General features: G+C 43.4%; 1 protein-coding gene across 5 annotated transcripts in view; it reads right to left on the reverse strand.

Annotated features, from left to right (window-relative positions):
* The window catches only part of CORO1C (coronin 1C), a 99,302-nt gene that overhangs the window by 54,053 nt on the left and 17,468 nt on the right, over positions 1 to 27,781 (reverse strand). Inside the window, exon 1 of one of the 5 annotated variants that reach the window (XM_006112595.5) lies at positions 26,759 to 26,915. The exons of 1 other annotated variant lie outside the window; for it this stretch is intronic. Coding sequence is in view for 1 of the 4 variants with exons in the window: in XM_075898776.2 (XP_075754891.1) it covers positions 12,796 to 12,811 (16 nt within the window). In the remaining 3 variants the exon portion in view is untranslated. Of the gene's footprint in view, positions 1 to 12,795; positions 12,815 to 25,823; positions 26,221 to 26,758; positions 26,916 to 27,781 lie in introns of those variants that run through there. 3 more of the 5 variants (XM_075898777.2, XM_025190616.3, XM_075898776.2) reach the window with 3 other exon arrangements.

The raw sequence follows: 27,781 nt of genomic DNA on the forward strand, positions 1-27,781 counted from the left end.
TTTATCTTACCTGGTGTTTTAATCTTACCAGGATATACAAATATTGCACTTAGGAATTACCGTATATACTCGAGTATAAGCCGACCCGAATATAAGCCGAGGCGCCTAATTTTACCACAAAGAACTGGGAAAAAATATTGACTCGAGTATAAGCCTAGGGTAGGAAATGAGGCAGCTACTGGTAAATGTAAAAAATGAAGATAGATACCAATAAAATTACATGAATATTTATTTCAAAGAAAAACAATAACCTAGCTCTGTAAGTGGAAAAGGGGGTCAACAAAAACAATATGGTATCAAAAATACCGTAACTTTAAAAGTACAACAACCTTAGCTCAATCAGCAACCAAGCTCAATCAGCTCCCCATAGCTCTTTTCCTCAGGTCCCGGCTTCCTAGCTGTTTTCGTGTTTTTAGCTGAGGGAAACTTGCAGATGGCAACTCCCTCTCCACATATACCATTCCCCCGACACAGAGGATAAAATACTTCCACAATCCCTGGGCAGATCCTGCTTTCCATAAGGATTTTATCCTTTCCATTCAGGCCCCTTACCTTATCTCTTCTCTTCAGCCTGCGCCGAGCCGCGCTTCTGCCTCCGGACCCGCCCCCTGCCCACAGCACAGTGACAAGCCAATCACTGGCAGTCACTGTGCAGCCAACAAGCCTATGTATGTGCGCTGTTCATCGCACATACATAGAGCTTTCAGTCCTCAGAAATTGACACGAGATACTTTGATGATGAATTTACAGCGCAGTCCATAACAATAACACCTCCTGACATACGACAACCTGGATGCCTTAGAACCTGACCAGCGTACTCACTTTCCTCAGTTCTCGAGACGCTGACTCGAGTATAAGCCGAGGGGGGCATTTTTCAGCACAAAAAATGTGCTGAAAAACTCGGCTTATACTCGAGTATATACGGTACCTAAACTCATTGGTGGGGAGAAGACAGAGGGTTGCTCTCAAAAAATATCAAGAGTTGCAATAACGAGACATAACTAGAAGTGTGCATGCCCAGCTCAACTATTTCTCTCACCTGGTAAAACATCCCATAGGTAAAATGCTCAAGTTTTATTTGCTCATTTACCTAGAGTGAGTAATTTTTTCTGATGAACCAGTAAAATATTAGTCATCCAGATAAAACAGGTGGACAGGCTTTGTGTAAGTTTTCAAGGTTGCAATACTGTTCTTTGATTAGTATTCTTCCCACTCCATGGAGGGTCAAAACACTTTTTAAAACCCTATGTATTAGGAAAGGTAAGCCAGTACCTAAACCTGTGTTCCTGCAAGTAACCTCAAATTGGACACTCAGCACTATATACAGAAATTTTGCAATATGCCTGCTTTTGCAGGGAACAGGGATAGGATAGTAAAATGTAAGGTTTACTATATGTAGCCTGGACAAAAATTCCACCTGACCCAGAATGAGACCCCACTAAAAGAGTCAAGTTCTTCAGCTCAAAGATGCCTTTAGTTCTACTATCCCTGCCAGGCCAACTGCTGAAAAATTCCCTTCTCCCTAAGGTAAATTCCCCCACTTCAGTCATTTGAGAGAGGATTTATAAATTAGCCTAATTTTTAACAGTGCAATAAAAGCAAAGACTATCTAGTAAGTTTCCTCACTCATTTAAGATCTTTTTGCTCAGGACGCATAGCTTTGTTACCCTCTTCCTCAACCCAAAATGCATTGTTCAACAGGAACCTTTTGTCTACAATGAATCCATGCTGAACACACTCACTAAGCCCCTCATGTACACAGCAAAGGGAGTGATTCTCAGCTTTGGTTCACAGTCATTTTGATCTCATTCTTTTCTGTAGCAGGAGTGTCAGGGAGGGAGAGAGAAACCTGCTGGCTCTAGTTATAAAGAGCACCAAGAAAAGCAATCAGATAAAATAAACAAGCCAATGAAGAGTTTTCTTTCCCTGCAGTTCCAGCCTATAGAATCTTAGAACACTAGAACTGGAAAGGACCTTGAGAGGTCATTGAGTCCTGTCCCATGCCTCATGGCAGAACCAAGCACCATCTAGACCATAATGGTCCATCTAACTCAGTATCCTTTCTGCTGACAGTGGGCAGTGCCAGATGCCCCAGAGGGGATGGACCGAAGACAATGATCAAGCAACCTTTCTCCTGCCATCCGTCTCCAGCCTTTGACAAACAGAGGCCAGGGGCACCCATTCCTTACCCCCTGGCTAATAGCCTTTTATGGACCTTAACCTCCATGAATTTATCTAGCTCTTTTTTAAAATCTGTTATAGTCCTAGCCTTCACAGCCTCCTCTGACAAGGAATTCCACAGGTTGATTGTGCACTGTGTGAAGAACTTTCTTTTATTAGTTTTAAACCTGCTACCCATTAATTGTATTTGGTAGCCTCTAGTTCTTATATTATGGGAACAAGTAAATAACTTTTCTTTATGCACCCTCTCCACACCACTCATGATTTTATATACCTCTATCATATCCCCCCTCAGTCTCCTCTTTACCAAACTGAAAAGTCCCAGTCTCTTTAGCCTCTTCTCATATGGGACTCGTTCCAAACCCCTAATCATTTTAAGTTGCTCTTTTCTGAACCAAAATATTTCTAATGCCAAAATATATTTTTTGAGGTGAGGAGACCACATCTGTACACAGTATTCAAGATGTGGGCGTACTATAGACTAATATAGGGGCAGTAAGATAGTCTTCGTCTTATTTTCCGTCCCTTTTTTAATAATTCCTAGCAGCCTATTTGTGTTTTTGACTGCCGCTGCACACTGGGTGGATGTTTTCAGAGAACTATCCACGATAACTCCAAGATCTCTTTCCTAATTAGTTGTAGCTAAATTAGCCCCCATCATATTGTATGTATAGTCAGGGTTATTTTTTCCAATGTGCATTATTTTACACTTACCCCCATTAAATTTCATTTCCCATCCTCATATATGTCTATCCAAACTGCTCTTAAATATCTTTAGAGATGGAGATTCCATAACCTGCCTAAGAAATTTTTTCCAGTGTTTAACCATCCTGACAGTTAAGAAGATTTCCCTAATGTCCAACCTAAACCTCCCTTACTGCAGTTTAAGCCCATTGCTTCTTGTCCTATCATCAGAGGCCAAGGAGAGCAATTTGTTCCTCCTCTTTGTGACACCTTTTTAGGTACTTGAAAACTGCTGACATGTCCCTTCTTAGTCTTCTCCTTTCCAAACTAAACAAGCCCAATTCTTTCAGTCTTCCCTCATAGCTCATGTTCTCTAGACCTTTAATCATGCTTGTTGCTCTTCTCTGGACCTTTTCCAATTTCTCCACAACTTTCTTGAAATGTGGTGCCCAGAACTGGACATAATACTCCAAGTGAGGTCCAATCAGTGCAGAGTAGAGCAGAAGAATTACTTTTCGTGTCTTGCTCACAACTCTCCTCTTAATGCATTCCAGAATCATATTTGTTTTTCTGTAACAGTGTCACACTGTTGATCTCATTTAGCTTGTGGTCCACTATGACCCCATAGAACCCTTTCTGCAGTACTCCCTCCCACACAGTCGCTTCCCCTTCTGTATGTGTGAAACTGATTGTTCCTTCCTAAGTGGAGTACTTAGCAAAGTTAGTTCATAGTCATCGAGTGAGTCAGACTACAGGAACAGAAGGCAACTCTTAGTAGGAATGTGGCGATAAACCAGTTACCTGACATGTATCACCCAGGTGATGCTTACCAGATACTGGTTAACCCATGTCTGGGCAAAAAACCCTCACTGGATCAGGCCCACAGACGCAGTAGGGAGCCTCAAGCAGAATCCCCTGCTTACCCAACACCTTCCTCATTTCCCCCTCCCCAGAAAAGCAGCCGCCGCAGCTGTTTTTCTCTCTGAGCTGTGAGCCCAGAAGAGGAAGGGGTGGTGCTGCATTCGCTGCTCCCACCCCCAGCACAATTCTATTGGCTGATTTCTGGCCAATGGGAGCTGCCTCTCTGAAGAACAGGCAGCATGAAGCACCAATTCCCCCCACCCTGCGCAGTCTTATTCACCAACACACACAGCCCCTGCCATCTCTTTGTGGGGGCAGGGCAGGGAGGGAGCCTGCCTGAGAAACGTCCTGGGCTGCTGGCCAAGAGTCACCCAAGTAAGTCTCCTGGCCAGAGCCTGCCTCTGGCCCCCATCTCTCCCTCCTCCCCAACCCTCTGCCCCCCACTCCTGCCCCTCTACCTCACATAAGCCAAACCCTCTGTCCCCCTCTGAACCCATACCCCCTTCCAGACCCTGCACTCCAATACCCTGGTCAAGGTCACAACCCAAACCCCTGTGCCTCAGTCCCCTACCCCAGGTCACAACCACTTCCTTCACCCAAACTCCCTCCCAGACCCAAACCACCTCCTGCACCCAAATCCCTTACCCCAAGCTTCCATCTACTGCCAACCTTCATCCCAGACCCCACACCACCTCCAGTAATATCATGGCAGAACACAGCCCTAGACCACTTTCCAAAAATCTTGGAGTGACCTCTCCCTCAAAAATTATTGCCCACCCTGATTAACCAGTACCCGGAGCAGTCCCAGCCCATGGCCTAGTGTAAGTAGAAGGCTGCTGCAGGCCTACAGGAGTTGGGAGCTGGCTGCCTGTGCGCAAGCATGGAAGGGAGCAGAAGTCATTAACCCTGAAGGCTGGGAACTGCTCCAGTGTGGGACTCCACTTAATGGGCTAAAGGTTTAACTGGTTAACTGTTGAATCAGGATTTTATATCCCTCACTCTTAGGGGAGAAAAGTTCCTCTGTCTAGCAAAGTGGATACATTTTTTTACTCTGTGATTAGTAGATAAACCCTAACATGTACCTCTAGCCATTCACCATTTTAAAGGATGGATTTAGTCCTTTATCAAATAAGCAAAATATAATAGGATGCACCTACCTAATGCAAGCTGGAACCCTGGGTGATTTACTTAGGCAGGTTAGCACATCATGAAATGTCCTTTGTTCATTCACTTCACTAACGGCAGTTTTATTTACCAATGCTATTTCTATAAGGACACTGTAGCATTTCCTAAGCACAAGTCAGAAAACTTGTTACAGCACTGTTTATTTTAAATCTCTGCTGAGAAACAGGAAGAGAATAGCAGGGCATGTGTGCTAAATATGGAATATTTGTCTCAGCAAAGTAGAAATTAGGAGGGTTAAAGATACCACTCCTACTTCAAGGGGTTTTAATATTGATTGCCTTACAACCATAAGTACAATTAAAATGCAGCTTTATAGAGGATATTAATGGAAGTGCTGGCAGACCTCTAACCATACATGGAGCTCCCATGTGAGGCTTTATAATACAGACAAAACATCGTACAAAGTTCGCTGAATGGGCATCTAGATGAACACCCTTCAGCTTTTAAATACTAAGAGGCTTGCAGCCAAGCTATCTTTGGTTACATCCATCTTAACCTGATGGATGTCAGAATTCATCATACGAGCAGAGTTCTGGGAACAGAATCTTATGCCCTGCAACAGAGTTTAAGTGGATCTTAGAAATCAGTTGGATGTTTAAGAAAAGATTAGATCAACACCTGCCAGGGCTGATCTGGGATACATTTGGTACTGTCTCTGCATGCCAGGCTTGAACTAGGGCACCTTTCAAAGTCCCTTCCAGCCTCAGACTTCTACTTCTCGGATTTCTAAGGTTGACATGGCAAATGTCAGCACAGTACTATATTCATTCAATTTCCTTCTGATCTCCCATCACGAAGAGTCACAAGAATTACCCTGGATTTGCCCATTTTCCTGTTTATAAAGGAGACTTACATGTCTTAAAAGTCCAACAGATGGATTTCTGTGGCTTGGAAGTTTTCAGCCCTCTTATTAGAGAGGAAATACATCCTGCTAGGGAACAGCTTGCAGGAAAACCCCCCATGAATGACAAAATCCTGTTCAACCCATGCGGATGTGATCCTTTGGGAGGGCGACACTCAAAAAGAATGGCTGGTTTACAATATTAATTCAGCCAGAGGCCATTTTCAACAAAAATGATTTGCAAACCAACTTTATGGGAAGAGCTTCTTTGCAGAATCTCCTTATAAAAGGTTGGTACCTTTGATGTGAAAGAAGGACAGTTTTCTTCCATTCAAGATTCCCAGTAAACATAAGGAAAGTTACATATTTTGTGGTACCCACCTCCCAAGGCTTCATTCAGCACTGGAACCTTGCAACCCTGGAAACAGCACAGAGAGCTATATATACACGGTCTTTGAGACAATCAGTTTAAGAAAAGCAAAAAGCAAGACAAGACAATCATATATATTTTAAGCAAGGCTGGTAGCACTCATTACTATTCAGGTTTTCTGGCACTGCTCCTTATAAGAAGAAATTACTAAGTCTGTGCAGTAATGATGGTTCTTCGAGATGTGTCTCTCTGTGGGTGCTGCTCCACTCAGGTCTTGGCGCATTTTCATGCCACTGGTCAGAGATTTTTGCATAGCAGTGCCTTCCCACAACACGCATGCACAGTCACGATCTCATGCTGTTTTCATGTGTTAGGTGCGCATGAGCCTTCCTCTGGCTTTTTTATACTGGAAATCCGATAAAGGGTTCCAAGCACAGGGGAAGAAGGGAGGATAGTGGAGCACCCACAGAGGCACGCATCTGAAAGAGCCATTGTTACTGCATAGGATGAGTAACTTCTTCTCCTCTGAGTAGTGTTCCTATGAGTGCTCCACTCAAGTGACTAAGTAGCAGTACCTGCCATACAGGGGTAGGCGATGGGAGTCACTTATGTGAAGAAGCAAGATCCGCGTCTGCTAGCGTGGTGGTAGGTATGGGTCCTTTCTGCAGGGCATAATGTTGTGCGAAAGTATGCTAGGAAGACCATGTCACTGCTCTACAAATGTCTCTTAGTGGCACATTATGCAGGAAAGCAGCTGATGTGGCCATTGCATATGTGGAATGTGTCCTAGTAATCTGTGGTGGTTCTTTTCCACAAAGTTGGTAAGCCATGTATATGTAGCTTGCAATCCACTTGGAAATCCACTGCACAGAGATTGCTGTTCCCTTGTGGGGACTGGACAAAGAGATGAAGAGTCTGTCTGATTTCCTACTCTCCTTGGTTCTAAGTAAAAAGTGAGGGCTCGTCTGGCATCTGGGATGTGAAACATGGATTCTCTCAGAGAGATGTGAGGTTTAGGAAAGAACATGGGTAAGTATATGGGTTCATTCAGGTGAAAGTCCAATATAACTTTGAGGAGGACCTTGGGATGAGGGCTGAGCATAATCCTATCTTTAGCAAAGATAGTGTAAGGTGGGTAAGCCACAAAGGCTGCGATTTTGCCCATTCATCTCACAGATGTTATTGCCACTATGAAAGCCAATTTCATAAATAGGTATTGCAGTGAAGCCATGGCTAGTAGTTCAAAGGGTGGCCTAGTAAGTGTGTCAAGCACGAGATTTAGGTCCCAAGATGGTAGAGGGGGTATAAATGTGGACATGTTTTTTGCAAGCCTATTAAGAAGCACTTTGTCATCGGATATGCGAACAGTAACAGATCATCAACTGGTTTGGGGGAAGCTGTGATAGAGAGATGTATGCAAACCGAGCTCATGGAGAAGCCTGCATCACTGAGATCCATCAAGTACTCCAGTACGGTAGGTATGGGAGCAGTGTTTGGTTATAATTGATGAATCCTACACCACTTCTTTCCATTTATTTTGGTAGGTGCATCTTGTGGAGGAGCATCAACTATTTAGTAGAATCCATATAGCTCTCTCCAAGCAGGTAAATTCTTCATTTTGGAACCATGGGGAAGCCATGCCATGAGTTTCAGGGTTTTGATGTTCAGGTGGTGGATCTTTCCTTGGTGTTGAGTCAGCAAGTGGGGACTCATGAGGAGAGGAATCTGATGAGTTATTGATAGATGATGTAGGAAAGGGAACCAACATTATCTTGGCCAGTAGGGAGCTATCAGAACTACTGCAGCCCAGTCCAAGCGGATCTTATTGATTATTCTGGAGCATAAGGGAATCATTGGGAAAGCATAGAGTAAAGGAGCGATCCAGCAAATGGTGAAAGTGTCTCCCTCTGATCTCTTGCCCTGCCCTACTAGGGAACAGAATCCGTAGCATTTGCGGTTGGTTGATCTATGATCGGGAATCCCATTGTTGGAAAATTGGGAGGAGAACATTGAGACTGAGTTCCCATTCATGTTGTTCGGAGAAGTCTCTGCTCAGTTTGTTGGCTATGGTATTCTGTTGTCCTGGTATGTAAGTGGCAGTTGGGGTTTTCTGGTTCTTGCGGCACCAGTTCCAAAATCTGATTGCCTCTGCACATAGTGAGCATGATTGGACATCCTCCTGTCGATTGATATAGAACACAGAGGGTGTGTTGTCCATGAGGACACGAATAATTCTGCCCTTTATAAGGGAAGGTAGTGAGCGCATGCTTTTCAGGTGGCCCTGAGTTCCAGGATGTTGATATGGACAGGAGTTGAGACCACCTGCCCTGTACCGTTCTTGTGCCACAGTGGGTGCCTCAGCCCAGAAGTGATGCATCAGTTGTGCTCACTACTGATGGGTCTGGGTGATGGAAAGGTACACTGGATAGCAGACTGTGTGGAGAGGTCCACCGGTATTTATTTATTTAATTTATTTATTTTACCCTACCTCTCTATTTAAAATATTCTAGGAGGCTTACAAAAAAAATTTTAACACAATAAATAAATGTATATAAAGTAAAATACAAGATCCTAAAGTGGGAGAACATAAAACCTCAAGAGGAGGGGGACACATGCATATATACACTTAACCAATAAAAGCACGGGTAAAAAGGGTGGCCTTGGCCTGGCATCAAAACAATGCCAACATTGGTGACAGAGGAATATCCCAGAGGAAAGAATTCCATAGCCCAGGGACAAAGGCTGAGAAGGCCCTGCTCCATACAGATGTTAACCATATCTCCATAAGTGAAGGAACACAGAGAGCACAGCCTCTCCAGCTGACCTCAATCCCTGGACAAGTTAGTATAGGAGGAGACAGTCTTTCAAATACTCCGGTCCCGACACATGTAGGGCTTTATAAGTCATAACCAAGACCCTGAATTGTGCCCAGAAACATACCAGAAAGCCAGTGCAGCTGGCGGAGCACAGCATAATGTGCGCTGTATAATGAGTGTTAGTTAAAACATGAGCAGCCACATTCTAGACTAGCTGAAGCTTCTGAAGCCCTCACATCTTTCCATGTACCCCCCAGACTCCCTTCCTGATGTAAAATAAAATACAAGTTTTTTCATAAACGCAAACTGTCTTTATTTAACAGAACTGGGCGGAGGAGAGGGTTGAAGCTCTGATGAGACTGGGGAAAAGAGGCGGGAGAGGGGAGGAGAGCGGGTGGGGGAGAGGTAGGGGAAACCTGGGAGGAGGGAGCTGGAAGGGGGAAGCAAGGAGAAGAAGGGGGAGGGGAGGGAAAGTTCAGTGGTGGGGGTCTCGCCAGACCAACTTGATTTTCATGCAAACCTGCTCCTGGGTTCACATGTGGCCTTTGGTGTCCAGGCTGGCAGCTATCTTACCATAGACAGCCGCGTTCCTCCATCTAGTGCGGAGATTATGGACATTGGGGGCATCCCCAAACCTGAATAAGGTCCGTGATCTCCACCCTGAACCAGGAAGGCACCCGCCTTCTCCAGGCCCTGGCAGGCTGCTTGGAGCTGGCAGACTGCTCCTGGGGAACGGTGGAGGGCTAGCTGCTAGTGGCTTGCTGGCTCATGTTTTGGGGCCACTGGGTCACAGGCAGTGACTGCTGGCTCTGGGCTGGTAAGCTTGGAGCTGGCACAGGCACTGTGGCCAGAGTCAACCCCTTTAATGGCTCCGGGGAGGGAGGAAGGGAGAGGAGTGTTCTTGGTTGAGGCTGGAGTGGCAACCAGGGCACCCTGGTAAGGCTGGAGGTCCCCTATTTCAAAATAAGTGTCTACACAGCACTTATTTTGAAATAGCTATTTCAAATTTGGCATTATTTCTCATAGAATGAGGTTTACCACATTTGAAATAAGCGCTCCGCTATTTCGAATTTATTTCAAAATAGCAGTTTGGCTGTGTAGACACTAGGAAAGTTATTTCGAAATAAGGGCTGTTATTTCAAAATAACTTTGCTGTGTAGACAGATTGACAAAGCTGTATAATAATGCTTAACTCCTACAAATATATACAATAATAATAACTACATGGGTTACAAACTGGCAATATTATCACCTTATGCATCCTATGCTAAGGTGGTGGTCTAAACTAAAGTGCAATTGCTAACTATATTAACAAGCACGTTTGTAAATCAGATACTGGGTAATTCTACCAAACAGCTCCTGGGTGCCAAACGTATTTCTTTGGGAGGTCCTGAAATGAGTGACTTTTTACAGTATGATGCAGTACACTTCAAAAGGGAAAAATACCTGTATGCGTTGGGCCTCTGAGGATCATTTACTTACCGTTAGTTCGGATGGTACAGACTGGACTATTTAAAAAAAAAAAAAAAGAATCACTACCTAGACAATACAGCATGTCTAGTTGCATTTAAATGTGTAACATTTGCCCTAATTCCATAGCAATACAAGCAAGCAAAATAATTAAAGTATTGTCAAGAAGATACTGATTGCATGGATAGCTAAAGGACAAGGGAAAAAGCTACTTAAAAAACCTTGACCCCAACTTTGATGTGGAGAAAATATACCATATAAAACAGAAACTAAGTTCTTAGTAAAAAATTATGCAGGAGACTATACAATCTACACTTCCACAGACAGATTTCATAACAGATAGAAAGTACGCCATTTCTCCAGTCTGTCTCTTCAAATTTGAAAGGACACTGCAAGGTCATAACAAAACAAAATTTAAGTTTTATGAACAAACTATTAGAGAAAAAAAAACAATGTTTCTAAGAAGGTTTTTTTTTTTTTAAAGGACAATGTTACTTATTTAACATCCATAAATGTTTCAGGAACTTTACAGACATATATAATGAAACGTCTCTGCATGGAATACTAGTGGAGAATTTTGACAATCCTTATATTAATTAGGTATGTGTCACCTCAAAAAATGTAGGGATAAAGTCTCTAGACATCATAAATGACTGCTTCTTAGAGCAATTTGTCCTAGAACCCACAAGGGGAGAGGCAATTCCTTATTAAGTCCAAAGTGGATCATAGAATCTGGTCCAAGAGGTGAATACAGCTGGACTATTTGGCAGTAGCAACCATGGCATAATTAAAATTTAACATATTTGCAGGGAGAAAAATGCCAAAGAAACTTACCACAGTAGCATTTACCTTCAAAAAAGGGAACTACACAAAAGTGAGAAAAATAGTAAAATGGACATTAAAAGGAACAATGAAAAGGGAGAAATGCCTGCATACTTCATGGAGATGATGTATAAGCACCACAATGGAGGCTTAAATTAAATGTATACTCCCCAAATAAAAATAGCCAATTGATATAGTTTATTCGGACTTTCAGAGAGTCTTTGGGTACGCCTGGGATGAGGCATACCTGGGTGGTCGACAAATGCCTTTGATGTCGACACCTGCGCGTCCAGACTACCGTGCTGAGCCGACAAACAGCTGATCGGCTCAGCGTGACAGCCATGTAAATTTAAATGAAGCGGCGATTATTTAAATCGCTGCTTCATTTTCCTATGTCTGGTAGCCTAATCTACATGCCTCTGCCGCCAGAGGCATGTAGTCTAGACGTACCCTTTGACAAGCTCCCACAACAAAGGTGCTTAAGAAAAGTAAGGATCGTGGGTTAAAAAGGAACTTTCTCTCAGTTACCACCCACTTAGTAAAAGATGGCATAAATGGTCTTCACAATGTAGAGGGGTAAATAAAGGAGTCCCCAAGGACCTGTACTTATTAAACTTCATCCTATTTACCGCAGACCATTTTTCCAGTTTGTCCAGATCATTTTGAATTATAACCCTATCCTCCAAAACACTAGCAACCTCTCCCAGCTTAGTATCATCTGCAAACTCTCTTTACCAATATCTAAATCATTGATGAAGATATTGAACAGAACTAGTTCCAAAACAGACCCCTGCAGAACCCCACTTGTCATGCCCTTCCAGGATGATTGTGAACGGTTAATAACTACTCTGAAAAGATATCCAGCCAGTTATGCCCTCACCTAATAGTAATCCCATCTAGATAATAAATAATAAGACAGAAAAATATGAAAATGCCATTATATAAATCCATGGTACGCCCACATCTTAAGTAGTGCATGCAGTTCTGGTCTCCCCTTCTCAAAGATATATGAAAATTGGAAAAGATGCAGAGAAAGGCAACAGATGTTATTGGGGGTATAGAATAGCTCCAGTATGAGGAGAGATTAAAATGCCAGTGACTATTCCAGTTTAGAAAAGAGATGAATAAAAAGGGATATTATAGAGGCCTATAAAACCATGAAAGCAAATAGGAAAGTGTTATTTACCTCTTCACATAACACAAGAACTAGGGATCACTTAATGAAATTATCAAGCATCAGGTTTAAAACAAAAGCATTTTTTCCCCACACAATGCAAAGTCGATCTGTGAAACTTATTGCCAGAAGATTCTGTGAAAACCAAAATTATAAACGAGTTGATAAAATGATTCGAAAAGCCCATGAAGGATAGGTTCATTAAATGTATTGCCCAGGAAGGTCAGGGATTCAATCCCATGCTTTTGTGTTACTAAACCTCCAACTGCCAGAAGATGGGACTAGACCAGGCCTGGACAAAATATGGCCTGCAGGCCGAATACGGCCCACCAAGCCACCGAATCCTGCCCCACAGATGCTGTTGGGAGCCCCAAGCATGCTCTCTACTTACCTTGCACCACCCACATGCCACTCAGAAACAGGGCTGCAAGGCGGTTTTCTTTAAAAACTATGAGTCAGGAGGGAAAGCTTTAGGAGCAGTTCCCAATCCCAGCACAACCCTTTTGGCCGGTTTCTGGCCAGAAAGTGGCCAATGGGAGATACCTGTTTCAACGGCAGGCAGCGAGGAAGCACAAGGGGCTCCAGAGCTCATGGCTGCAGCCTGCACAAGGGCAGGGCAGGCAGCAGTGATGACACTAAGCTGTGTGGCAGCAAAACTTCACAGGTGATTCATCAGCCCTGCCCAGTCAGAGGCACTTGCAGGGGGCTGACTGACTGGGCAGGGCTGATTAATCACCTGTGAAGCTGTGATGCCATGCAGTTTAGAAGAGGGAACATTGGCTGGCAGGGAGACTGCTTCAGGATGGGCTGCTGACTGATAAGTCCCCTGGCCAGACCCTGCCTCTGACATCCCAGCCCCTTCCTTCCCCAACCCTCTGTCCCTCACTCCTATACCCAAATCCTCTTTCCCACCTCCTATACCCATATCCCCTCCCAGATCTGGCACTCCAAACCCCTTCCCCAGATCAGTCCCCTCCTGTACCCCAATTCCCTGCCCTATATCACAATCCAACCCCCTGTACCCCTATCCAGTGCCCCAGGTCACAACTCCTTCCCTCACCCCCAAGCTCCCTTCTACACCCAACCTCCATCCCATGATATTAATGGAGGAGGTGCAGGGGTCTGGAAGTTTATGGCCCTTAACTACTTTCCAAATTCTTGGAGTGGCCCCATCAAAAATTATTGTCCACCCCTGGACTAGACAATAGGGGATACATCATTTGAAATTGTCCTATTCTATTCCTTTCCTCCTGGCATTAGCTGCTATCAGATACAGAATATTGGGCAAGATGGATCAGTGGTCTGATCCAGATGGTCATTCTTATGAAGAGCTTACAAACTAATAGGATAATTTACAGATAAGGGGCAGAAGGAAAAGGGGACACTAAAGATTTTTTTTATTGAACCATGCTTAAATCATGTTGTTTACTGTTTCTTAACTTCATATCAAACTGTCACTTTTTTTCATCTGTGTCAGTTTTGTCTGTTCTGTCTTTGCTCATTTTCTCTCTTTGCAGCATAACTTGTTTAAAAGAATCCCATTCATTATTTTTAATCCAGAATATGTAGTATTATGTCTACATGAGATCCTGACATTAAAATAGGCCCAGAAGTTGAAAACTATCCTATTTTTTATAATCCCATATAAGTGAAAATCCAAAATGCAAATAGCATCGCTAGTGGAAAGCAAAGCAGATTTTCAATGCTGTTTTTCAATTTTACTACACAGTACATGTTCTTTGGCAAGAAGATAAGGAAATTGTTTTTTAAAATACAATTTTTAACATTTTACATTCAGATAAAAAAATCATAAATGAAATAAGCTATTATACAGAAGCCAGTTTGTGTCATACTTAGGAACATATACTGATTACGTCAGTTTGATAAAGAAAATAATAAAGACTGATAAGGATGAAGAGTATAACAGAAAATAAATGAAGGGTGTGAGGTGCATTAATTAAAGCAATAAAGCCCAAAATAAAGATCCAAGCAGTAAGCGCAAAACAAAATTCATAGATTTCATTGTGTATGCAAGTGTTGGGATTCTAACAGATACTCGTTTACACTGCATCTAGGCTTGCAAATACTGGGTTGGACTCATGCTACTGTGTCCATTTCTGATTACTCCAGTAGAGCAGCAGCTGGGATGATGAACTATGGCTATAAAGCTTGCTTGCTTAGATAAAGCCTAACAGGATAAAGAAACTATACCCTTGGGGTACAGTCTTCAACCACTTCTTTCAGGCCCCCTGATTAATGACTACAAAGAAAGGCTACTTGAAAGAAACAAGGAGTCTTGTAGGCAAATGTCTAATACCACAAAAGACCATGAAAGACCTTATCCAGATTTTCCATCTGTTCCAATGTGGGAGACTTCTTAGCTCTGCTACAGTCTTGTTTTTTGTTTAAATGGTATAAGAAAGAAACCTTGGGGGAATCCCTTCTCATAGCCATATCTTTGTCCATGGCCCAGAAACAGAGCAATATTCCCCCTCCCCCCAGCTCCCTCAGGCAACGTTCACCAGAGGTATTGCTAAAGAGCAAAGAAAGATGCTACCTATATAACAAAAGTCTGAATGCATCACCTCTGCAGCAACAGAGCTCAAGAACAGAAACTCTGACCCAGTCTACTGTGGTGAAGAAAACAGCCGAAGTGCACAATCCTCTCCACCAAACTACATCCTAGCAATTCTGCTAAAAGAATCAAGCCCAAAACTCCCATCAAAAGAGGTTTGTAGATAATAAAATGCCTTCCTCTGTGCAGTTGACCTAGTTTTCATATCATGGAATGATAGCTAACAAGGCAATATCAATCTGCTTGATTCTGCTACATTACTTGCTGGCTTTTCTCACTCTTTTGAAGATTACCCACGTGAATCTCTCCCAGATTTATTTTTAATGAGCATGTCATACATAACCTTTCTATCCGGGAAGCAAATTATTAGGGTCATACTAGAGATGTGATAATATATATATTTAAATGGTTAACTTATGAGCCTGAGCCTCCCTTCCACACTGCTGCCTCTATCGCAGGCAGCAATGCGGGGAAGGGCAGATTGCAGACAGGAGCTGGTGTGCACATGGACTAGCTTTTGAGCTGGCCTCTGTCTTCAATCTGCCCCCCTACCTGCACTGCTGCCTGTGTCACAGAGGCAGCAGCATGGAGGGGCTGGCACGAGCATGTGCTTAAAGTAAGCCACTTGCCCCCTACCGTCCCTCACGCTGCTGCTTCTGACAGAGAGGTAGCAGTGGGAGGTGGCTCCCCAGGAGCCACTGCATGCAGGGAGCTGACTTAAAAGCCAGCTCCCCACACACACCAGCTCTGTGGGAGCCACCTTGCCCTATGTAAATGTGTAACCGCAAACATTTTCAGCAGTTACATGTTTATCTTAATAAATGCATTTCAACATCTCTAGTGCATACTGCCAGGGCACTAGCCTTGGGCCTCATTTGGAGTCTCAGCCCCCACATTTTGCATCTACTTCTGGCCAAACATACAAGGCCTGAGCACTTCAACTTTAACATTACTGGGAGTTGCAACAGGGTAAGAGGACTTCTCCTATATCTCCTCCCAGATATGCCCACATCCATTTTGATTAACAAGCAATTCAGGCTTTTTGTAGAATGAGAAACAGAAAGGTACACTATCTACCACACCTAAAACTCAAGCAGATCAGAATCCAGTCTAGTCATTCACATGGTATATTAAATCTAAAGCTAAAGACAGATACACTCAGGTGCTCAGACACCAGTTATGAGCCTAGTCATTCTCTTGAGTAATTTATACAAGCACAGGATCTCTCACTCTACAAACACTTACCAAAGAAACAGCTGTGAATAATTTGATTAAGCTTAACAAGAGTAATGGACACACAGAGAGATGAATATGAACCCTGTTGGCTTTAAGGTACTATTGGAAATGCTACTCTGCTTCTGGAGTTATAGAATCAACTAATTCATTCCAGCTACCAAGTGAAAACTGACAGAAAAAGGCACAAAAGGGAGAAAGCAACTGAGGGCTTGATAAACTGCAACATGGTTTGAGATCTACAAGAAGAAACTGCAGATTTCTAAAGACACAACTGCCTGGTTGTGAAGGTAGGTGTTACAGGTGTCAATTCTCTTGATGCATTAACATTTTGCTATCCTCTGCAAATATAAGTAGGACACAGATTTATCACATCCTGAAAACCAAAGCAATAACCAAGCAATCTAGTCCAGCCAGAGCTGGAAAATGTATAAGCCAACACTGAGTCAGACTTGCCAAGTAAGGACACTTCCCCAGATAGCCCCGCCCAATAGCAAGTATTCCATGGTCTCTGCCTGATCTAGATATTTATCAGGCAGAACAACAAGTGAGGTACCTAGCTTTATAGGTAGAGGAATATCACAGAAGCAGAAGAATAAATGTTACCTAACAAACCTATATGGGAGAGAAGAAGTGGGTAGTCTAGGAGGATGGGCAGCCTAGGTGGGGTTAGGCACAAGTATTGAGTGCTTCACTTCAAGCGCTCTGCCTCTGAAATAAACTAGGATGAATCTTTGCTACCAGCCTCAACTTGCTGAGCTAGTCCTACAACGACACACAGTTGTCAGTTTAAAATCCAAAAAAGTATCCAACATAATGGTAACAGTCCTGAACTACTGCACTCTGAGTAATTTCTTAATCCAAAAGTTTAATATATTAGAACCCAGTTTAGGGAACTCAACTTCTCAGATTTCCTCCCATCCTGAATGCTAAATTCATCTGTAAATGAAGCACTATTACTTGTGATTGTTCAGTATATTTTGAAGGCCTCAAAAGCAATCACTAGCTGCCAGATACAAGATAGTAATTTCAATATGAAAGGCAATAGACAACCTGAACAGCTCAAGTCTGACAACCCAAGTATTGCGTAAGTGAATGAGAAAGTGTTTTCAAACTTTAATATGTACGAATAAGCTTCAAAATGAATTTCTCAGCTGTCCCATCAGGGATTGGCACACATTTCTCCAGATTTCCCCTTGAGATCCTGCCAGCTCCTCCAGCCAACCAGCCAATAAGTCAACAAGTAAAACTGCCACAGTGTCCTGGTACCAAAGCATGCAGTTTGCAGTAAGGGGTAAAAAACTAAAACTAATATCCAGATATTTCAATGTGTTCATTTGATTTTAAATCCTTATCTTGTGGTGCCAATTACAGTTTTCCCAGCATCTGTTTTAACAAAGGCTTACAGGTTCAAAACATACTTCCTTTGTGTTATAGATGTTCTGCCTCTTCAAACCCTTTCCCATTTCAGGTCAAAGTTATTATCCTGTACAACTGCAGTACAGAACCCTTCCATACAGACTCCAGGTAGTGTTCAGTTTGCTAAGAGTTATCTACATTAGGGATTGTAAATATCGGTTAAATGAATAGTCGAGCAACCTCATGAATTCTTATCAGTTAGTCGGTTATTCTATAGTCCCTGGGGCGGAACCAGCAGCAGTGCGAGGTGCCAGGCAAGAGCTAATCCGCAAGGGAAACCAGTTTAAAAACCAGCTCCTCTTGCAGACTGGTCCTTGTCGCCCTGTGCTGTTGCCTCTGATAAAGAAGCAGCAGTGCGGGATGGCATCAGCCCTTCTCTGGGGGGAGGGTTAAGCTCCTGGACCCGGAGCGAACCGGAACTGAGCTGGGCTCCTAATACACTTTAAATGCAGAGCCACAGCGGGGGTAGATCCCAGATCCAGCGTGAGCCAGAACTGAGGCGGGCTGCTGGCCGGCCCACTAAAAAATTTACTAGTTTTGGAGGGAGGAAAATGCGTGTAGTCTATAGCATTAACATATAAGCTTTTGCTTATTGGTTAACTAGTTAATCAACTGCACTATTACATCCCTAGTCTACGTAGCAGAGAAAACTCACCTGCTTGCCAGTGTCTGCTGACTCTGGCTCCTACTGCAGGGCTCCCACATTTACCTATAGACTTCTGGGTTCAGGCTGAAGCCTGATACCTGAGATCCCCCTACCCTGCAGAACCCCAAATTCCAGTCCAAGGCTGAAAGTCTACAGAGCAATGAGACAGTCCTGCACCATGAGCCTGAGTCACCTAAGCCAACTAGGGGATTTTATTTATTGTGTATACTAGGGCTAGTCAACTTTGGAAGTTCTGGGGACCACAGTGATACTCACAGCACATGCCAAGGACCGCAACTTAAGCACAGTTGCATATACATGCAAATATATATGCAAATAGAGTAGCTTCTTTCACACTGACGGCAAGACTACACAACATGCAGGCCCCATTTAAGTCAGTTCTGCAGATATTAATAAAATGCAATAGTTACCCAAATTCCATCCATATGACAGCACTTTCAGGGTGTGTCTAAACTACATGGCTCCATCGATGGAGCCATGTGGATTAGGCTGATGGGCAAAGGGAAATGAAGCCCGCGATGTAAATAACTGATTTAAAGGCTTTCCTTGTCGACCAATCCCCGTCTAGACTGCCGCTTTTTGCTGGCAAAGTGCCACATCGGCAAAAAGCAGCAGCCATTTCTATTCAAATGAAACGCGGGATATTTAAATCCCTGCTTCATTTGCAATAGCGATGTGCCGAATCTACATCCCTCTGTTGGCAGAGGGGTGTAGTTTAGACACACCCTAAGTTACAACACAAAACATTACAGTTACTGTACCTTTCTGGTGAAATTTTTAGCACTGAGATGGCTCCTGGAAAACTCTACACACCTTAGGTTAGGAAAGCTTACAGCTGTCAGCACAGTGCTGATGGTTCATGTTTTATGAAAGCAGTAGAAGATAGCTTTCATTGTAAGAGGTAGAAGACATCGTGAACTGACTATTTTCTCCCCCGCTTGCAAAGCAAATACAGTCTGTGTGAAACTGTAAATACTTTCACCATAAACATTATGGCATCCTACTTATACAACAATTCTCTCAACTCAATAAGTCAATCCTCTTGGAGGTAGACAGTTTATATATTTGCATTGTCATTTCATGAGAAGATAAATGATCATTCCTCATGTTTTAACTTCCCTCATACAAAATTAGCTGTTGTTAATCAATACAGTATAGCAAAGAGGTATTCATGTACCAGGGTGACTGTGATGGTAGAGAAAAAATTACTTGTAAATTAGGGCACATAGCCTACAGTCTAGAGCAGGGCTACTCAACATGCGGCTCATTGGCCATATCAGCCCGTGGTCCGTTTGTTTGCGGCCCACGGGTGGGAGCCAAAACAAAAAAGTAGTCAATATACTGGTCTTCGGTTGATATATGTTTTAGTAGTTAAATTCCCATACTGTCATTGCTCATTGAAAGTGCTGTCATATGGTTGGAATTTGGGTAAATACTGCATTTTATTAATGCCCACTGAACTGACTTAAATGTAGCCTGTATGTTGTGTAGTCTTGCTTTAATCTTTGTATTCATGCCCGTCAGTGTAAAAAGCTATTTGCATATACTTGCGTATATATGTGCAACAACACTTAAGTTGAGGCCCTCAGCATGTGCTGTGAGTATCACTGTGGTCCCCGGGGCTTCCAAAGTTGAGTAGTCCTGGTTTAGAGCACGAAATCAGCAGCCAGCAGTCCTGTGTTCCAGTTCCAAGTCTGTCACTGAATGAACCTCAGCAAGTCACTTTCCATGCCTCAGTTTCACAATCTGTGAACTGAGAATATTTATCTACTTTGCTGGACACTGTAACATTTCATTGAGAAAGGTGCAGGTTAACGACTTCACTGATGCAAAGTGTTTAGGGAGAACTTCAACTTGCTGGTTTTGCTGGTATTTACCACTCTGAATGGTTTCTAAAGAAAACATCAGTTGCTCTACTATGGACTCCAGGACTGATTTTTTTTTATTAATGACAATCTCCTATACTAAGGGCCAGTCTACACTACCACTTACGTTGATGTAACTCATGTCCCTCAAGGACATGAAACAGACACTGTACTGAGACACATTTTACAGCAACCTATGTACTGTCTATACCAGTGCTATGTTGGTGGGACAGAGTCTCCTGTCAACATAGCGTGTCTTCACCACACTGGCAACAGCTGTTACTAGTGCTACATTGGTACAGTTTAGTATAGAGTTGCCATCATCTACATAAATTGCCAGTCTGTCTTGGCTCAGTAGGGACAGATCACTCTCTGATTTTAACCAAGATAAGGCACACAGTTTGTAATGGATGTAGTTAGTATCAGTAGAGGTTATCAGCCTTGGATGTGTCTGCCCTATGTCCAATTCCCAAATCTGGAATAATTTAGGATGTCAATGCTTTGCTAGTTTTATATGGTAAAGAAATATTTCAAAATATAGCATTTCAAGATATCAGGTTTGTATATTCACATGAGACATAATGGGTTTCCAAAGACTCAAACACACAGTAACTATGGCAACAATACAGAAGAGACAGGATGTGCAACAGGGGCAAGGGGGTTCACAATTTTAAATATTTTGATCAAGAATGACTTGAAGTATCATTTCTACAGATGGCTTGTCCCAGGGATTGTGTTTGCTGTGTATTTCTTACATGAATAAGGAGATAAAGAACTTTCAAAAGAAATCCCAAGTAAGAGCCTTTGAAACAGTTGTGGTGATGGGGGAAAAGGTCCTCTCTAACACAGGCTACTGAACATTCACAAAGTGCTAGATAATAACCATGGCAACCTCTGGAGGCAAGTCATATCAATCCCAAAGTGGCACTAAACCTATATGTTCAGAAACCATATGTTATCTTGTAGAACCTATGAGCCCAGTCGTGACCAAGGATGCCACTGTGAATGATGCTGTAAAAACAGAACAAAAGACGGTCCCTGCACCAGAGAGCTTATAATCTGAGACATGAGACAACAGATGGGGGTGTTCAAGAAAATAGTGAGATCACATTACTTATAACTCACATAAAATTGAAAGGTTACTGGAATCAAATATCCATTCTTAAAGACAATGGATTTGAACCAACAAGAGCCAGAGAATTCCAGGTGAAAGCTGCTAATTCCCATCCTCTAAACAATATCAGACTTGTTTTAAATTTCATTTTCATTGCTTTTTACAGTGAATTATAGAAGGGAAAAAAGAAAAGACTAATTATAATGGATTAAAAGAGAACCAGCTCAATGACACAAACTATTCTGTTTCTTCCAAACATAAGATACCAAGCACCATCACCAGGACTTCCTGTTCTGTTCAGACCAAATGTAGCCTTTCAGCACACGCCAGAATTCCTCCTACAGAACCATTACATCAGTCCATTGGAAAGTCAGAATGCATAGTTTAAAAAAAAAGATATTCTAATATGGATGAAACAAGCAGAATTTGTAATTCTTGAACTGCCAATTATTTCAACTACAGAATTAAAATAGTCCAAAAAAGTGTAATTAAAAGGATTCTTCCTTCCACCCCCTCAGCCTCCACAAAATAAACTCAGGTAACTCAATCTTGGAATATGTTGCCTTGGAAAACATGCAAAAATTCTCATTCCTTTCCCTGGTGGTCCTTCCTTTAAACTATAGACCTAACCTGATCTCTCTCTCTATACAGTATATAAAAAAAAATTACTGTGGAACAACAGAGTGACATCACCACATCATCTATGTCCTCATGCTGCCACCATCTTCATTTGCTTGCTGCAGCCAGCCTCAGTGCTGTCCACTCCAAGCATGGGCTGCTCCAGCTCCCACTTCACTCCCTGGGGGGCTGTGCCATCCCAGCTTGACCCTCCCCCAGGCTGTGCCAGGTCCCCTCCACTATCCAAGCCTGATCCCAGACCACTCCAAGTCCCCTCCACGAGCTAAACCCAACTTTCCGCAAACCCCCTCACCTCTTCTTTTGAGACCCTGCACCCTCAGCCCACTCCTATACCTTTCCCAGCCACCCACCCCAGCTAGACACCTACCCCCAGCCTAATCCTGCCCCCTTTCCCCTGGCCAGACACCTACTCCCAGAGAAGGGGGGGTTACAAGTAGAGGGCACAGCACCCTAGTCTTATTTAGTTCAAACTTGTGCCTTTTCTTGCTTTTTTTTTGGGGGGGGGGTGCATTAACAACAATCAAAAGGGGGAGAGGGATTCACAGCACATTTTTAATGTCTTTTTTTTCTGCTTACTTCTAATAAAAGAAATTCAGGTCCTGTTGATCTTGGAAAATTGAGGCTAATGACATTCCAGAATCAAAAGGGCTTTACATTTGTTTACATTTTTGTTTTGACTACACCTTCACACCCTTTAACTTCAATGACTAATTCATATTTTGGATTAAAGATATCTATGTCAAAGGTCCAGCAAACACCATTATACATCATATCACTATTGCAAGCAGAGAGATACTGAATAGATTCTAGGCACTTTGCATTGCTTCATTACTTAAAATATATACAGTTATATACACATTTTGTAAACTGAAGAAACAAACTTCACCTACTAACATAACTACTGACCCTCTAAAACATAAGCAGAACTTCCAGAAGCTCTCACATCTGAGTCATTGGGCATTCCTGACCAGAGCAGTAGTGACCAGGAGATACCACCATCTGTCATTTGTTCAGTGGCTGATATGAAAGGAGTTGCATGGTTTCAGTACATTTCCCACTGAATAGCTATGAACGTCTCAAACCAGAACTAGCCCTCTTTTAACAAACTCTAAGATTAAAGATACAGATATTTTCCATGCTATCAGTAATCCCTTGAGTTCGGAATTCAGAGACAATGGTGAGGCAGCGTGGAACTGGCACTGATATACCTCTCAGTGAGACACCTTTTGTGAGCGTCACTGCCACTTTTTAAAGCAGGTCAAAAAGACATGGACTAAGATTAAAACGTTTTTTAAAAAAATCTAAATTGTTTTACTGAAGTTTGACAATATGGGCACAGGATGAAATAAAAACTCATCCAAAAGAGGATTCAGATTAGTCAGAGAACAGACAGGAAGTTCTTAATGTGGCACACCTAGAATAACCAACTTTCAAAAAGCAGCCACCCTGAATCACTTCAGTTAAACTAAGTCTGTTATACTTTAGTTCTGCTATCAAGAGCTAATCCTAATAACTGTACCATCACTTGCCCTTTATCTATTATAGCACTACAAAAAATACCAATTCAAATTTCACCAGTCTGACATTCTGATTCTTAAAGTATGCTAAATAGTTGATGTAGCTGTGGACTTTAAACGAGCAGTTTCCAACCAGCCTGACTCAATAGTCTGTAACCACAAGGCAAGTGGGTTCAAACTTTTTTGGGGGAAGGAGGCAGCAGAGTTTAGGTGAAACACAGTACATTAACATTTTGTTCATATACACTTGACGATTTTAAACTAGAGCACTTCATACCCTCAGTGACATGCTATTCCACTACAGCCTTAAGGAGACACTGAAATATTCATAAGAATGTTAAGCCTAAACATTAAAAAATTATTTTAAAACAATCAGAAGAATGTGCTCGTGAGTTTGCATGAAGTGACATTCTTCATCATAGAAGCGGTGGATAGGTGATCACACGAAGCAGAAGACTCAGCCAGGAAGTGTTTTGCTCATGTCCTCAAAATAGGAAGCTGGTACCCAAACTCATTTTATTCTACAGAGGCAATAGTAAAATTGAAAAATGGTCACTTAAATGCTCCTGGAACTAAAATGTAATGTTGTACTTAAATGTGACATTTTATGAAGTTGCTATTAAAATCTTTAAGCTAACTGATTGTTAAAGGTTTATATATCCTTCCTGCTCTCCTCTGCCATATCACTAAGGAAAGCAGATATTTTATTCTTTTGAGCATTCTATTTCATTGCTATTATACTGAATCTCTGCCTCGTGCTTGGAGTGAATCCAAGATGTGACAGATGCAATAAGCATGAAGATTTAACTTGAAAAACCCAATGATGTTTGAAAAGGCAGCTAACTAGAAGACAGAGTAATCCCAACACAGTACATAAAAAGAGACACAATTGCTGATTAAAGCAATCTGTGTGCAAGGCTGCATATGACCATTAAAAATTTACCACTCTGAAGAGTGATATCAGAAACAAACACAAGACAGATACTACCATATGCATATTATGGGCTGTTGGGTCTTACGCTAGTTACCGCAAATACACAAAAAATAAGCCTGCTTTGCCTTTGTCACACCAGTACTTGATCTTTCACCGTTGTGCATTCAACCTTTAGCAAACATGAATATTACCTATAACAAGATGTGTCAGTGAGCATACAGTAACCTGTTTTTCCTCTTTGGTGCGTGAAAGCCTTTCAATTCTTGCTGTTAAAAATCCACTTTTTATATCCTGTAAGGTATTTGCCATTTTTTCTGTCCACACATCCTTATTACATATGGACATGTTTAATTCCTATGGCATGCACTGTGTCAATTGACAGAGCTTTCCACAATCTCCAACGTGAACACATGGCTTCTACTATTATGCTTTTCTTACATATTTATGTAAATAGAGATTAACATCAAATAGTTTAGTTATAACCATCCAAAGGCTAAGTAAGGACTGGCACAGTAAATAGGCTGCATCAGTTAACAGTTTTCAAAAACAAGTTATCCTGTATACCTCTAACATCTTAAGCCTGATTATGCAAACCTGCATGTGTAGCTCCAACTCATGTATGCATGTCCAGGATTGAGACTTTAAATTAATAATACAAAAAGATCCTACAACTAATGCACATCTATTGTTTTGAACAATAAAGTGCACCAATCATTTTTACTTTTGTTTCCAGTCAGCTTGTACTCCATTTCTTTATCAGGTTCTCATACACTGTCACAATACTGCATTGTCTGTAGCTGAAACACTACAATGGAATGTTTTGTTTGTTTGTTTTAAGAAAATGGTGGCTATTATATTTTGATTTATGGGAAATATTTCTATTGATTTCTAATTTTGTAGAAACTTTTTAATAAAGCAGTAATTAAGGCCAACAATTTATACCCCTTTAATTCCAATCTTTCACTTAGAAGCATTCAGGGAAAGTACCTTTTGATATGGGAATCAAACCCAAAGAAAACTCTTCACATAGTTCTTTGCTTTCCTTGGCTTTCAAGAGGATAGAATACGCATCAAAATGGCATGACATCTACTATACCAACACGATACAGCATTACACAGCCACAGAAGAGCCTTCATAAGGTGAGATGCACATTATAGAGAGTTGACTAATACATCTGCTTGTACATAGTCAACAATTTGCAAAACAATACAAAAAAACAGATTTATTCTCATGTATCAATACATATCATGTCACTCCTTCAGCCTAATGACTCAGAATGCATCACCATGAGCAAACTGCAATGCAAAAGTCATAAATGAAAAACATACAAGGGGGAAAGGCATGACTTTTTCCACAAGAAGGGCCAGTAGCGTGTGTGCAATTTTTAAAATCAAGATTGGATATTCTTCTAAAAGGAATGCTTAGATATTATTTTGGGCAAGTTCTAAAGCCTACCTTATATAACTCCATCTAGATCACAATGGTCCCTTCCTCTTTGAACTCCACGAATTTATACCTCTGAGTTCTCACTTTCTTGAAGAGACATCCACTCTCCTTCTTTCCTCCATACAGAGAGTCAGAAGTCAACTCACAAATTTTCACTTATCTATAGGAAGCCTTTATTGTGAATTAATTTTAAGAAATATTTTATTGTATCTCTCCGGGGGAAAATAATTCTGCTGTGTGTTCCATGAGCCGTTTAAAAGCTCACTCATACTTTTCAGAAATATCCCCTATTCAGATTCTCCACAGGCCTAGTTATCTGTCACAGCATCCCACTTTTAACATGGAAAGAGCTTTAATAATCACAGCTAGACTGCCTGGCCTGCAGAGAAGATGCACACAGGAAGATTTCATTCAATATCAATAGCAAATATAAAGCATCTTATTTATCAGAGCTCAGTCTCCAAAATTTCCCTTTGTTTCCCTTGGTCATCAGAGAACGTACGCTCTCTTATTAGTTCCTGCAATTAGCCATTCACCTTTGTCCTTAGATATACAAACTAAATCCACTGGAAGACAGACAGTACCCTCTCCTCCCTAATCCAACACAGAGTGAACACTTCTAAAGCCCTCAATCCATATACATACGGATAGCTCCAACACCAACCCAACCCCATTTACAATCTCTTTAAACACCGAACTCCTACATGCTTCTGGCTTCTATCCCACCTCATCAAACCTATGGCAGCACCCCTAGCCCCTGCGGCCAGCTGTCACCCCACCAGCCCGCATGCAGCAACTACGTTCCCCCAAGCCTTCATCTTCCCATTCAGCACCTCTCCCCCCCGCGCCCCGCTCCTGCCCCAGACCAGCACCCAGCCTCTTCCCCACCTTGCCCGCGCCTGGCCCCCGCCCTCTCGCCTTCCACCCCTCTCACGGCCACTCACCGCACAGTGCCCGCCCGCTGCGCACCAGTGTCCCGACCTGCGCTCGCGCCTCAGCCCGGCGGAGCCGCCACCGCCGCCTCCCGCCGCCGCCTGATTCCGACTGACCACGGCCAAGGGCTGGGAGCAGCGCCGGCTCCAGCCCCGCCCCTAAGCCCGGCCCCGCCCCTTTCCCCACACACTAGCCTCCCCGCCTCTCCGGCCAAACACTGAGTGGCATCCTGAACGGCCAATCGCAGCGAGGGGCGGGGCGGCCACTCTGAGGGAACCCGGAACGCCGTTGCCCCAGCCTCCCCACACCGGCGCGCCCGCGGGGCGGAGCCAAGCAGCAACCTACCCCTCCCCCCCGCACCCTCGGTCTGGCCTCCCATCTGCGCCTCAGAGACCCGACAGCCGCCGCCTCCCTAGCCCCGTGCGAGCCCTGCGGGTCCTCCGCTCGGCTAGGAGCGGCCCGAGCCGGGCTGTGCTGACAGGCTGCGCCTCACAGACTCCGCCCCCGCTGCCACACCACAGCCAGTACCCGCCCACCATAGCCCCGCCCCGCCCCCGTCATGCCAACCGCCGCCCTACCACACCCCTCGCCCCTCCCCCACTGTCTGGCCACAGCCCTGCCCCCACACCCAACCACCGCCCTCACTCCCCTCCCCCACTGTCTGGCCACAGCCCTGCCCCCACACCCAACCACCGCCCACACACCCCTCCCCCACCTGACCACAGCCCTGCCCCCCGCCACACCCAACCACCGCCCTCACACCCCTCCCCCACCTGACCACAGCCCTGCCCCCCCCGCCACACCCAACCACCGCCCACACACCCCTCCCCCACCTGACCACAGCCCTGCCCCCCGCCACACCCAACCACCGCCCTCACACCCCTCCCCCACCTGACCACAGCCCTGCCCCCCCCGCCACACCCAACCACCGCCCTCACACCCCTCCCCCACCTGACCACAGCCCTGCCCCCCGCCACACCCAACCACCGCCCTCACACCCCTCCCCCACCTGACCACAGCCCTGCCCCCCGCCA

This window comes from Pelodiscus sinensis, chromosome Z (genome assembly GCF_052426305.1).
Source record: "Pelodiscus sinensis isolate ZL-2025 chromosome Z, ASM5242630v1, whole genome shotgun sequence".
Classification (NCBI taxonomy): Eukaryota; Metazoa; Chordata; order Testudines; family Trionychidae; genus Pelodiscus; species Pelodiscus sinensis.